This window comes from Bombina bombina, chromosome 7 (assembly GCF_027579735.1).
Source record: "Bombina bombina isolate aBomBom1 chromosome 7, aBomBom1.pri, whole genome shotgun sequence".
Taxonomy (NCBI): Eukaryota; Metazoa; Chordata; class Amphibia; order Anura; family Bombinatoridae; genus Bombina; species Bombina bombina.
Window position 1 is genome coordinate 97,357,297 of NC_069505.1, and position 13,120 is coordinate 97,370,416.

General features: G+C 40.7%; 1 protein-coding gene across 1 annotated transcript in view; it reads left to right on the top strand.

Annotated features, from left to right (window-relative positions):
* Nucleotides 1-13,120, top strand: part of CHID1 (chitinase domain containing 1) — a 1,450,539-nt gene that overhangs the window by 148,394 nt on the left and 1,289,025 nt on the right. The window contains exons 5-7 of the mRNA XM_053720199.1: nt 9,397-9,441; nt 10,349-10,455; nt 11,830-11,891. Of these exons, the coding sequence (XP_053576174.1) occupies nt 9,397-9,441; nt 10,349-10,455; nt 11,830-11,891 (214 nt within the window). The remainder of the gene's footprint in view (nt 1-9,396; nt 9,442-10,348; nt 10,456-11,829; nt 11,892-13,120) is intronic.

The window sequence follows — 13,120 nt, forward strand, 5'->3', positions numbered from 1 at the left end:
CAATCAATATTGTAGAACTCTGTGTGACCTTCTGGGCCCTCCAGATTTGACCCGGTTTTAAGAGAGAATCTTATCTCTGCTTCCAAACAGATAACATCACGGCTATGGCAAAAATCTTCAATTGTGGGTGGGGGGGGGGCAACTTGCAGTTTTCTTATCCATGAAAGATGTTTCTCAATAATGCCGATCGTAGGTGGCGTGGGAGGGTTGGGAGGGAGGCGGGTGGGCGGCCCATCGCTGGAGGGGGGCTGGAGTGGGTAGGACCGCTACGCCACGCTACAGGAACAAAAAAAATAATAATATTGAGCCGCAGCAGCGGGGAGGAAGGGCAATGAGGGGGATCCTATGTGAGACCCGATAAAGAAATCTGGGAGGGGGGCTATGGTATTGAGGGGGGGCAGCTACACAGAAAAAAATAGGTCTTTAATTTTTTTATTTTTTTTAAATGAGCCAAATTGGCAGCAAACTGGGTACTGGCAGACAGCTGCCAGTACTTAAGGTGGCAGGAAATAGGTAGAGGGGGAAGGGTTAGAGAGCTTTTTTTGGGGGTGGGGGATCAGGGAGGTTGGGGGGTTAGTGTGGAACCTACACCGCAGTAAATATATTTAAAAAAAAAAAACTTTCTGCCAGTACTTAAGATGGTGGTGACAATTGTTAGATGGGGGAGGGAAGAGAGCTGTTTAAAAGGGGTCAGGGAGGGATCAGGGGGTGGGATGTGAGGTGGGAGGCTGATCTCTACGCTTAAGCTAAAATTAACCCTACAAGCTACCTAATTAACCCCTTCACTGCTGGGTTACAAGTGTGGTGCACAGCGGGATTTAGCGGCCTTCTAATTAGCAAAAAGCAATGCCAAAGCCATATATGTCTGCTATTTCTGAACAAAGGGGATTCCAGAGAAGCATTTACAACCATGTGTGCCATAATTGCACAAGCTGTTTGTAAATCATTTCAGTGAGAAACCTAAAGTTAGTGAAAAAGTGAATGATTTTTTTTTTATTTGATCGCATTTGGCGGTGAAATGGTGGAATGAAAGATACCAAAATGGGCCTAGATCAATACTTTGGGTTGTCTACTAAAAATATATATATACATGTGAAGGGTTATTCAGGGATTCCTGACAGATATAAGTGTTACTTAACTCGCTAATTTTGAAGGAAAAAAAATGGTTTGGAAATAGCAAAGTGCTACTTGTACTTATTGCCATATAACTTGCAAAGAACATGTAAACATTGGGTATTTCCAAACTCAGAACAAAATTTAGAAACTATTTAGCATGGGATTTTTGTTGGTGGTTGTAAACATTGGGTATTTCCAAACTCAGAACAAAATTTAGAAACTATTTAGCATGGGATTTTTGTTGGTGGTTGTAGATTGTAGAGATTTTGGGGTTAAAGTAACAAAAAGTGTGTTTGTTTTTTTTCAATGTTTTTCATCATATTTTATAATTTTTTTTATAGTAAATTATATGATATGAATATAATGGTATCTTAAGAAAGTCTTACACAAATTTTCCTCTTTCAGTAAATGAGTAAGAGGAAAATTACAGCTAAACACAAACACCACAAAAAAAATGTAAAAACAGCCCTGGTCCTTAACGGTAAGAAAATTGAAAAATTGTCTGGTCACTAAAGGGTTAAACAGAAAAGGAGCATTATTTTTTTTTAATTTACCAAACTATATATTTTTTTTAGTAGACAACTAAAGTATTGATCTAAGCCCATTTTGGTATACTTTATGCAACCATTTCGCTGCCAAATGCAATCAAATAAAAAAAAAAATTGCTTTTTCACAAACTTTTTATATATCACGTAGACACGTATGCACTGAAATTATTTATATATCACGTATGCATTCATAACACAAATGGTTAGAAAAGCTTCTCTGGGATTCCCTTTGTTTAGAAATAGCAGACATGCATGGCTTTGCCATTGCCTTTTGTTAACTAAAAGGCTGCTAATTGCAGCTGCACACCACACTTATTTTTAGTGTATAAAATACCATACTACCTGATACCTCCCACCCCCTTATCCATACCTGATCCATCCTTAACAGCTCTTTTCCCTCCCTCACCCCCACTGGGTCACCACCATTTTAGGTACTGACAGACAGTCTGCCAGTGTGAAGTTTTAGGGCATTATTTTTCTTTTACAAGATACGATGAGTCAACGGATTTCATCCTTACTTGTGGGATATCGCCTCCTGGTCAGCAGGAGGAGGCAAAGAGCACCACAGCAGAGCTGTATATATAGCTCCTCCCTTCCCTCCCACTCCAGTCATTCTCTTTGCTTGTGTTAGTGATACGAAGAGGTAAAGTGAGGTGTTAGTTTAGAATCTTCAATCAAGAGTTTATTATTTTTAAAGTAGTGCCACTGAGTGCTACTTTGTGCTGGGGTGTAGCCTAGACCAGATCAGTCTCTTCAGTGAAAAGAGAAGCATTTGGTGGCTTTAAAGCAATAGGAACTGGTTGGACAAAATTCTCACTGCGCCTCCTACATATTTGCTGCCCTACTCTAGATAGCCTAAGCACTTTTAACTCAGGCTGATCTTTGTCCACAGGGCTATGGGAGGGAGAGGACCTCTGAACACCTGCTGGACTGCCATGCTGTCGCACAGCGTTCCAGGTAAGTGCTAACTTTCTTATTTTCTGGGGACGCATCCTCTAAGAACGAAGTAAGCACTACAGTTCATACCAACATGCCAAGGGCTGTGACTAAGAAAGGCCCTTATTGTGCTGAGACTGTGGTCTCTTCTTGGGAGAGTACTTTTTTAATGTCTGGGGCTGGAAGACAAACAGCTTTATTTTACTGTCTAAAAAGCAGTTTTTTACTACAGTTTGCAGTCCGGACGATGTCTAGCTTATTTCTGTGGAAATATACAGAGTTGCTTTATTGTGTTCTAGCACACTTGCTAGCGTTGCTCTCCTCTCCCGATAAGTTTTTAATGTTTATCTGAAGGAGCAGTTGCATGATTGATGGTAGCGGCAATGGACATCATTGCTTTTGCTCGGTTTCATCTCTGGCCTTTGCAAATAACCATGCTCAGTCAGTGGATTGGAGACTATACAAAATTGTCTCCTCAGATAAATCTAGACCAGAGAGCAAGGGACTCTCTTCTATGGTGGTTGTCGCTGGTTCATCTATCCCAGGGGACATGCTTCCGCAGACCCTCATGGGTGATAGTGACAACGGATGCCAGCCTGATAGGATGGGGAGCAGTCTGGAACTCTCTGAAGGCTCAGGGTGTATGGACTCGAACGGAGTCTCTACTTTCCATCAATATCCTAGAGTTGAGAGCAATATTCAATGCTCTTCAAGTTTGGTCTCCCCAAGTGTCACAACCTTTAACGCCCGCACAAGCGACGCCAAGTACTTCTAGTGCGTCTAATTCTTTCACCCTGCAAGATATGGCCGCAGTTATGTCTACTACCCTCACAGATGTATTATCTAAACTGCCTGGTTTGCAGGGGAAGCACAGTAGGTCCGGTATGAGAGTAAATGCTGAGCCCTCTGACGCTTTATTAGCCATCTCCGATGTACCCTCATAATGCTCTGAATTGGGGGTGTGGGAATTGCTGTCTGAGGGAGAGCTTTCTGATTCAGGAAAGATGTTCCCTCAAACAGACTCAGATATGACGGCTTTTAAATTTAAGCTTGAACACCTCCGCTTGTTGCTTAGGGAGGTTTTAGCGACTCTGGATGATTGTGACCCTATCGTAATTCCACCAGAGAAGTTGTGTAAAATGGATAGATATCTAGAGGTTCCTACTTACACTGATGTTTTTCCGGTCCCTAAGAGGATTTCGGACATTGTTACTAAGGAATGGGATAGACCAGGCATTCCGTTCTCTTCCCCTCCTACTTTTAAGAAAATGTTTCCCATATCTGACACCATTCGGGATTCGTGGCAGACGGTCCCTAAGGTGGAGGGAGCTGTTTCTAAACTATTTTAACTTACAACTATACCTATTGAGGACAGTTGTGCTTTCAAAGATCCTTGAGGAGGCTATTAAGGTTGAGTCCCCGTTGTATGAGATTTTAGATAGAATTAAGGCTCTCAAGCTAGCTAATTCTTTTATTACAGATGCCGCTTTTCAACTGGCTAAATTAGCGGTGAAGAATTCAGGTTTTACCATTTTATCGCACAGAGCGTTATGGCTTAAGTCCTGGTCTGCTGACGTGTCATCAAAATCTAAGCTATTAGCTATTCCTTTTAAGGGTAAGACCCTATTCGGGCCTGAACTGAAGGAAATCATTTCCGACATCACTGGAGGAAAAGGCCATGCCCTTCCTCAGGATAAGACAAATAGAATGAAGGCCAAACAGAATAGTTTTCGTTCCTTTCGAAACTTCAAAGGTGGTCCCGCTACCTCCTCCCCTTCCACAAAGCAGGAGAGGAATTTTGCTCAATCCAAGTCTGTCTGGAGACCTAACCAGACCTGGAATAAAGGTAAACAGTCCAAGAAGCCCGCTGCTGCTACCAAGACAGCATGAAGGGGCAGCCCCCGATCAAGGACCGGATCTAGTGGGGGGCAGACTTTCTCTCTTCGCTCAGGCTTGGGCAAGAGACGTTCAGGATTCCTGGGCATTAGAAATTTTGCCCAGGGGTATCTTCTAGAGTTCAAAGATTCTCCTCCAAGGGGGAGATTTCATCTTTCACGGTTGTCTGTAAACCAGACAAAAAGAGAGACATTCTTACGCTGTGTAGAAGACCTATATACTATGGGGGTCATCTGCCCAGTTCCAAGAGAAGAACAGGGGCAGGGGTTTTACTCCAATCTGTTCGTGGTTCCCAAAAAAGAGGGAACCTTCAGACCGATTTTAGATCTCAAGATCTTAAACAAATTTCTCAGAGTCCCATCCTTCAAGATGGAGACCATTTGGACAATTTTACCAATGATCCAGGAGGGTCAATATATGACCACCGTGGATTTGAAGGATGCGTATCTTCACATTCCTATCCACAAAGTTCATCACCAGTTCCTCAGGTTCGCTTTCCTGGACAAGCATTACCAGTTTGTGGCTCTTCCTTTTGGATTGGACACAGCTCCCAGAATTTTCACAAAGGTGCTAGGGTCCCTTCTGGCGGTTCTAAGGCCGCGGGGCATAGCAGTGGCGCCCCATCTGGACGATATTTTGATTCAGGCGTCAACTTACCAACTAGCCAAATCTCACACGGACATCGTGTTGGCTTTTCTAAGATCTCACGGGTGGAAGGTGAACATAAAGAAGAGTTCACTTGTCCCTCTCACAAGAGTTCCATTCCTGGGAACTCTGATAGACTCGGTAGACATGAAAATTTTTCTGACGGAGGTCAGAAAATCAAAGATCTTAACCATCTGCTGAGCACTTCATTCCATTCCTCGGCCGTCAGTGGCTCAGTGTATGGAGGTAATTGGACTAATGGTAGCGGCAATGGACATAGTTCCGTTTGCTCGCTTGCATCTCAGACCACTGCAACTATGCATGCTCAGACAGTGGAATGGGGACTATGCAAATTTATCTCCTCAGATAAATATGGATCAAGAGACCAGAGACTCTCTTCTTTGGTGGTTGTCACAGGATCATCTGTCCCAGGGAATGTGTTTCCACAGGCCAGCATGGGTCATAGTGACGACGGACGCCAGCCTATTGGGCTGGGGGGCAGTCTGGAATTCCCTAAAGGCACAGGGTGTGTGGACTCAGGAGGAGGCTCTCCTTCCAATAAATATTCTAGAACTGAGAGCGATATTCAACGCGCTTCAGGCGTGGCCTCAGCTGGCTTCGGGCAAATTCATAAGATTCCAGTCGGACAATATCACGACTGTAGCATATATCAATCATCAAGGGGGAAAAAAGAGTTCTCTAGCGATGATAGAGGTTTCCAAAATAATTCGATGGGCAGAGACTCACTCTTGCCATCTATCAGCAATCTATATCCCAGGAGTGGAGAACTGGGAAGCGGATTTTCTAAGTCGACTAGGGTAACCTTCCCTGGTTATACTATATAAACTGAGTTTACCTTTTAAAGTATTGTTGCTCTTAATTAGTACCCACCAGGTAACAATGGCTGTGTTACTTGAGAGGTATACAGGGAGACAAATAATGAGTAAGATATAAAGACTTGTAGGAATAATAACAAATTAATCCCTTACAAGATTTCAGTTCTCAACAGATATTGACTAATTCTGGATTAGACCTTAATATTTCCAGTAGCGGCCCCTGGGATATTTAGCCAGTTTAAGTCCTTATCAAATATACTGCAAAAGTAAGCTCCAGATTTCAGAAGTGAAAGAGTTAATCCGATGCAAAGTTTGATGATTCTTCACACTCACACTAACTTTCACACTAAAATATATACAATATCCAGACACTCCATTTTACAGCAGTTAGGCATAAGTGCAAGTAATTCTTGGGTAATGCCTATGTTGTGTTAGGCGATACACAGCAGGTTTTGTTAATGCAGAAGTGCAAGCAAGCAGCTGAGTAGATTTGCATAAACAGTATAAAAGACTTAAAGTAGTACCTTCGTTGTAACTTAGCCCAGAGTGACTGATGAACGTTTAGCCAGCAAATCCAGCAAACAGTTATACGATAAACAATACCTTGTGTTAGGAGTTCCCCAAAGTACTGAACGATCCGTTCAGATGGCAGTCCGGTGTGAGTGTGTCTGACTTCCGGGGCGCCGGAGTATGTAGATCCGTGAGAGCTGAAAGCCGGTGGAGTGATCTGGAAAGGTGCCGGTCCGGACTTACGGTTGTAAGAAATAAGTAAGTAACAAGTTAGTCAATTCGTAGGAAGAAAGGCATAAAGTTAGTGAAACTAAAAGTGAGACAAAAGCTCCCTTGTTATTCAGGGTATGACCTGACGAAATGCTGCATAAACGGCTGTGTTAGCAAGACACAAAGTATGCTTCAATTTTCAGGCAGGGCATAGAGGTGTGTGACTCTCTTAAATAGGATGGAAGCTATAAATGGGAGGGGATATACCTTAAAGGTATATCACATCGACAGACTTTTCATCCGGGGGAGTGGGAGCTCCATCCGGAGGTGTTTGCACAATTGATTCATCAATGGGGCATGCCAGAATTGGATCTGATGGCATCTCGTCAGAATGCCAAGCTTCCTTGTTACGGGTCCAGATCAAGGGATCCTCGAGCAGTACTGATAGATGCTCTAGCAGTACCGTGGTCGTTCAACCTGGCTTATGTGTTTCCTCCTTTTCCTCTCCTTCCTCGTCTGATTGCCAGAATCAAACAGGAGAGGGCTTCAGTAATTTTGATAGCACCTGCGTGGCCATGCAGGACTTGGTATGCAGATCTGGTAGAAATGTCATCTCTGCCACCGTGGAAACTGCCACTGAAACGGGACCTTCTCATTCAGGGTCCGTTCCAACATCCAAATCTAGTTTCTCTGCGGCTGACTGCCTGGAGATTGAACGCTTGATTTTATCTAAGCGAGGATTCTCTGAGTCGGTCATAGATATCTTGATTCAGGCTCGAAAGCCTGTCACTAGGAAAATTTATCATAAGATATGGTGTAAATATCTTTATTGGTGCGACTCCAAAGGCTACTCCATGGAGTAAGATCAGGATTCCTAGGATTTTGTCCTTTCTCCAAGAAGGATTGGAGATGGGGTTATCAGCTAGTTCCTTAAAGGGACAGATTTCTGCTTTGTCAATCTTACTGCACAAGCGTCTGGCAGATGTCCAAGACGTTCAGTCGTTTTGTCAGGCTTTGGTTAGAATTAAGCCTGTGTTTAAACCTGTTGCTCCGCCATGGAGTTTGAATTTAGTTCTTAAAGTTCTTCAAGGGGTTCCGTTTGAACTTATGCATTCCATAGATATTAAGCTTCTATCTTGGAAAGTTCTGTTTTTAGTTGCTATCTCTTCTGCTCGATGAGTTTCTGATCCATCTGCATTACAATGCGACTCGCCTTATCTTATTTTCCATTCTGATAAGGTGGTTTTGCGTACCAAACCTGGATTCCTTCCTAACGTTGTTTCTAATAAGAATATTAATCAGGAAATTGCTGTTCCTTCTCTGTGTCATAACCCTTCTTCTAAGAAGGAGCGTCTGTTACATAATTTGGACCGTGCCTTGAAGTTTTACTTGCAAGCGACCAAGGATTTCCATCAAACATCTTCCTTGTTTGTTGTCTATTCTGTAAAACGTAGAGGTCAAAAAGCTACGGCTACCTTTCTTTCTTTTTGGCTGAAAAGCATCATCCGTTTGGCATACGAGACTGCTGGACAGCAGCCTCCTTAAAAGATTACAGCTCATTCTACTAGAGCGGTGGCTTCCACATGGGCTTTTAAAAACCATGCTTCTGTTAAACAGATTTGTAAGGCTGCGACTTGGTCATCACTTCATACCTTTGCCAAATTTTACAAATTTGATACTTTTGCTTCTTCGGAGGCTATTTTTGGGAGAAAAGTTCTTCAAGCAGTGGTGCCTTCTGTTTAATTATCTGTCTTGTCCCTCCCGTTCATCCGTGTCCTGTAGCTTTGGTATTGTATCCCACAAGTAAAGGATGAATCCGTGGACTCGTCGTATCTTATAGAAGAAAAGTAAATTTATGCTTATCTGATAAATTAATTTCTTCTATGATACGAGTCCACGGCCCGCCCTGTCAATTTAAGACAGATTTTATTTTTTATTTAAAACTTCAGTCACCTCTGCACCTTGTAGTTTCTCCTTTTTCTTCCTATACCTTCTGTCGAATGACTGGGGGGTGGAGTCAAGGGAGGAGCTATATAGACAGCTCTGCTGTTGTGCTCTTTGCCACTTCCTGTTAGCAGGGGGATAATATCCCACAAGTAAAGGATGAATCCGTGGACTTGTCATATCATAGAAGAAATTAATTTATCAGGTAAGCATAAATTTACTTTTTTTATTATTGTTTTCTGCTGTGTAGAATTCCCCCTTATCATCCCACCTCCCTGACCCCCCCCCCCCAACAGCTCTCTAACCCTTCCCCCTCTAACTAGTATCCGCCATCTTAGATACTGGCAGTTGTCTGCCAGTACCCACTTCATATACATTTTTTTATTAAAATAAACAAATAAAATTCTGTAGTGTAGCAGCCCACCTCCCCCCTCAAAGTAATGTTGTGTAGGGCCCACTCACTCAACACATTTACTGTAGTCTATCTCTCTAAATCTTTAGCTTCAGTGTAATGGTCACGGTAAGAAAAGGAACTTATATATATATTTGCTATGGCTAAAATTGCTAAGTGTTGATGAATGAACATTGCAATAAAAAAGAACGTAGTTTCTGTTTTCAGCTTGCACCGTGGCAAACTTTATTATCACTTTAATAACAGTATTTGCACCTAGGATATAACTGTGAATAGCTAAAATACATTAGTGTTTCTGTGATTTCTATACTTAAGAACTTAGAATTGTGTGTCCTTTTTGCAGGGTGGATAAAGGAAGTCAGGAAAAATTCTAAGAACACACAAATTGGTAAGTAAAAAGCACATAGAGACAGCAATGTTATACAAACAGTTTAAGTTTGATTTACGTGTCCCTGTAATGTTGAGTCTTAAAGGATGGTGGAAGTTATACCCACTGGGACGCTGTTGGTGTTTATATTAATTAGAGGAATCCTGTTTAGGAGGTTACAGATGGTGCTTATTGCTATGAGTCACAAGTAACCTAATAGGTAGAAGCTTCTTTTGGAGGAACAAATTGTCCATTAATGTAGGAGTGGAGGGCTGAATGTATATAATTTATACATATACACATGCACAAACAAGAAAAAAGGTGCCTTAAATATAAGACTTTACATTATGCCAAACAATAAAGAAGGGAAAACGTTTGTAGAAAAAAAAGACTTCACATAATGTTATACATTTTATTTATCAAGTATCTCTCCACAGTCCCCTATTTTTCTTCCCAAGTATTTCTCCCTAGCCTCCAATTTTCTCCTCCAAAGTATCTCTCCCATGCATTCCATTTCCTCTCCTCAGCCCCCCTTTATTTCTCCCTTGCACCCCATTTTCTCTCCCAAGTATTTTTCCTCAGCTCCCCCCTTTATCTCTCCCCAGCATCCCATTTACTCTCTTAAGTATCACGCAAAAACCAAAGTCTTTCGGGGTTAATGCGGGAGCGCAAACTGCCGCTCCACTCGTAGTCTAGCCCATATTGTGTCACAACTACAATGTGAGATAAAGTAAAATTTAAATTGACAGATTAATTAATTTCTTTTCATTTAGTGACATATTAAAGACCACTTTGACAGTTTTATTTATGTTTCCTGGATTCAGCTAAAGGTGTATATCTAGGTTTGACTGTATGTAAATTGATGTATAAATCATATTCTAATATGTTCTAAGCAAATAAATGTAAAAATCAACTTCTATACTTGCAGTGCCACGTATCCTGTTTGACGGATGGTCTTATCAAGACTTTGACAGTGTGTTCAGTAGTGAAGATGAGATTGAAGACCTTTCCAACACCATGGTTGAAACAGCAAAGGTTAGAGTTCTAATGTTCTAATTTCAAGGGAAAGTAACAACAGTTTTGCCTATGTCCAATGCCTTAACCCCACATGTGAGCACACACTGTTAAAGTAAATTTATGCCATCACCTTTGCCAAAACAGGTAAATCCCCGTTAGCCTGAAATATTAGCACATCCTTTGGCAGGTTGTAAAGAGTAGGTAGGTATGGTTAGTTTACCTACACAGTTCCACCATTTCCAGATCCATTTGTTCCCTGAAGCAGAAACGTTTGAGACCGTATTTTTAGTCCTCTTGGCCTTATAGGCCTCTTGAGAGTCTTGTCTACCTGAGAATGGATCAGTCACTTATATCTGTTTCTCTCACAAACTGGTGCTCTCTCAACCCATGTCTGCCACTGGCTGACACTCATTTATTCTCCATCTCCCTGGTAAAGCCCCGGTGAATGCCGTTAGCACTCTCACTCCTGTGATTGGGCTTCACTCCACACCTTTTATTCTCTACAAGGGCAAAAAAAAGGTTAAGCACTGCAGGCTCCATGTTGGATTTGTTGTAACTTATATTGTTATATATGACTAATGACAGAAATGGTATGAAAAAGCAGCATACTGTTCATATATTGGATTCTGATTCACAAATTTTCAACACTCACCAGTGAGAACATTTTCTCCAATTCCTACGTTATTCTGTAACGCTGATTCACTAAGTTTCAGGAGCTTACATTATAAAGGGATATTAAACTTTGAATGTAATGCCCAATAAAGCTATATATTACAAGTGGATCGCTAATTTATAGCACACCCGCAAATGGGCAAATTCGCCCGTTTACGGGCAGGCGATAAATAACCAGCCATTACAAGTGGCTGGTTATTGCTACTGTGAGCTTGCAGAACAATACAAATGTTGCTAACACAACTGTCCATTTATTTTGAATGCTGAACTTTTGCAAAGCAGCGATTCATTTCTGATACCTATGTGCAAAATGTCCCTTTAGTAATTCTGTTCCATAGAGTAACATCAACATTGGAGGGTCTCATTGGACTGTTATAGAAGGAGGAAGAAGCTTTGATAGACAATTTCCTGTTAGCATCTATAGAGGGCTTTATAAAATATGAGTGTTGTTGTTCCTGATTTCCCTCTGCTTCCTGATTTTACTATGTCTATGTAATAGTTTTTTATGGTTGTCTTGTGTTTTTCACAGATTTTACTTATAATCTGTATATGTTTGTATATGCATGCCTTCTCTTGTTTAAATAATAGCCTAATAATTGGCAGCATGCTTGATTGCTAGCTAACTAAACTATTTAATCCTATGCTAATCTGATATTTACTCCTGAGAGAGCTGTGTACAAAGCAGTGTGATCAATACTAAACAGCTTGTAATGTCTTTAGGAGGAGAGATTTGATGGCTTTGTCGTGGAAGTTTGGAGTCAGCTAGGAGGGCAGAAGCGTCAGTGAGTATACCTTTTGCCATATATTGTATTTATGTTTTAAAAGATCAAGACACACTGTAAACAGGAAACCCCAAAATATTATTTCATGATTTGGATAGAACATACATTTTTAATAAACCTTCCAATTTACTTCTGTCTTCATTCTCTTGTTAGCCTTTGCTGAAGGAATATTGGTAACTAGCTAAACACATCTAGTTATCCAATCACAAGAGACAAATGTGTGTAGGCACCAATTAGCAGCTAGCTCTCAATAGTGTACGGTATGTGAATAAGCAAGGGATACTTAAAGAACTAAGTACATTTGAAAATAGAAGTGGATTTAAAAGTGTCTTTAAATGGCATGCTCTATCTGAATCCTGCAAGTTTAATTTTGGCTTTGCTATCCCTTTAATGTCTTCAATGTCTTCAATGTCAAACACTTGACAGCATGGAATCTCTTTAAATACAAAACCTGATCATTTCTATTTAAATAATTTAATAACTGTGGATATAATGCTGTAAATATTAGTGTGATAATGATCACTTCCCATATTAAAGCATTTCTAGGACTATATTTGTTATTTATATTGCCTTATATGTTAAAAGAACTTTAAAAACATGTTTATTAATGCATATAATATATTGGCAATTATGTAGTACACATTTTATCAAATAATAATTTATTAATATTTAAATATACTAGTCTTTAGCTTCTTATGTCATTGAGCTGTAAGGGATAACTTGCTTACGCGTGGGGGTTGCAAATAAATACTTTAGAATCCTTGAAGATCGGCCATGCCATTTTAAACAACTTTCCAATTTACTTTTATTATCATATTTTTTTTGTTCTCTTGGTATTCATGAAAGCTGAACCTAGGCAGGCTCATATGCCAATTTCTAAGCCCTTGAAGGCCTCCTCTTATCTCAGTGCATTTTGAGTACCTAAGATGGCTGTTTCTAGTGGGAGGGGGGAGGGTTAGAAAATTATTTAAAGGGACACTGAACACACTTTTTTTTTTCGTGATTCAGATAGAGCATGCAATTTTAAGCAACTTTCTCATTTACTCCTATTATCAAATTTTCTTCATTCTCTTGGTATCTTTATTTGAAATGCAAGAATGTAAGTTTAGATGCCGGCCCATTTTTGGTGAACAACCTGGGTTGTTCTTGCTTATTGGTGGATAAATTCATCCACCAATAAAAAAGTGCTATCCATAGTCTGAACCAAAAAAAAGCTTAGATGCCTTCTT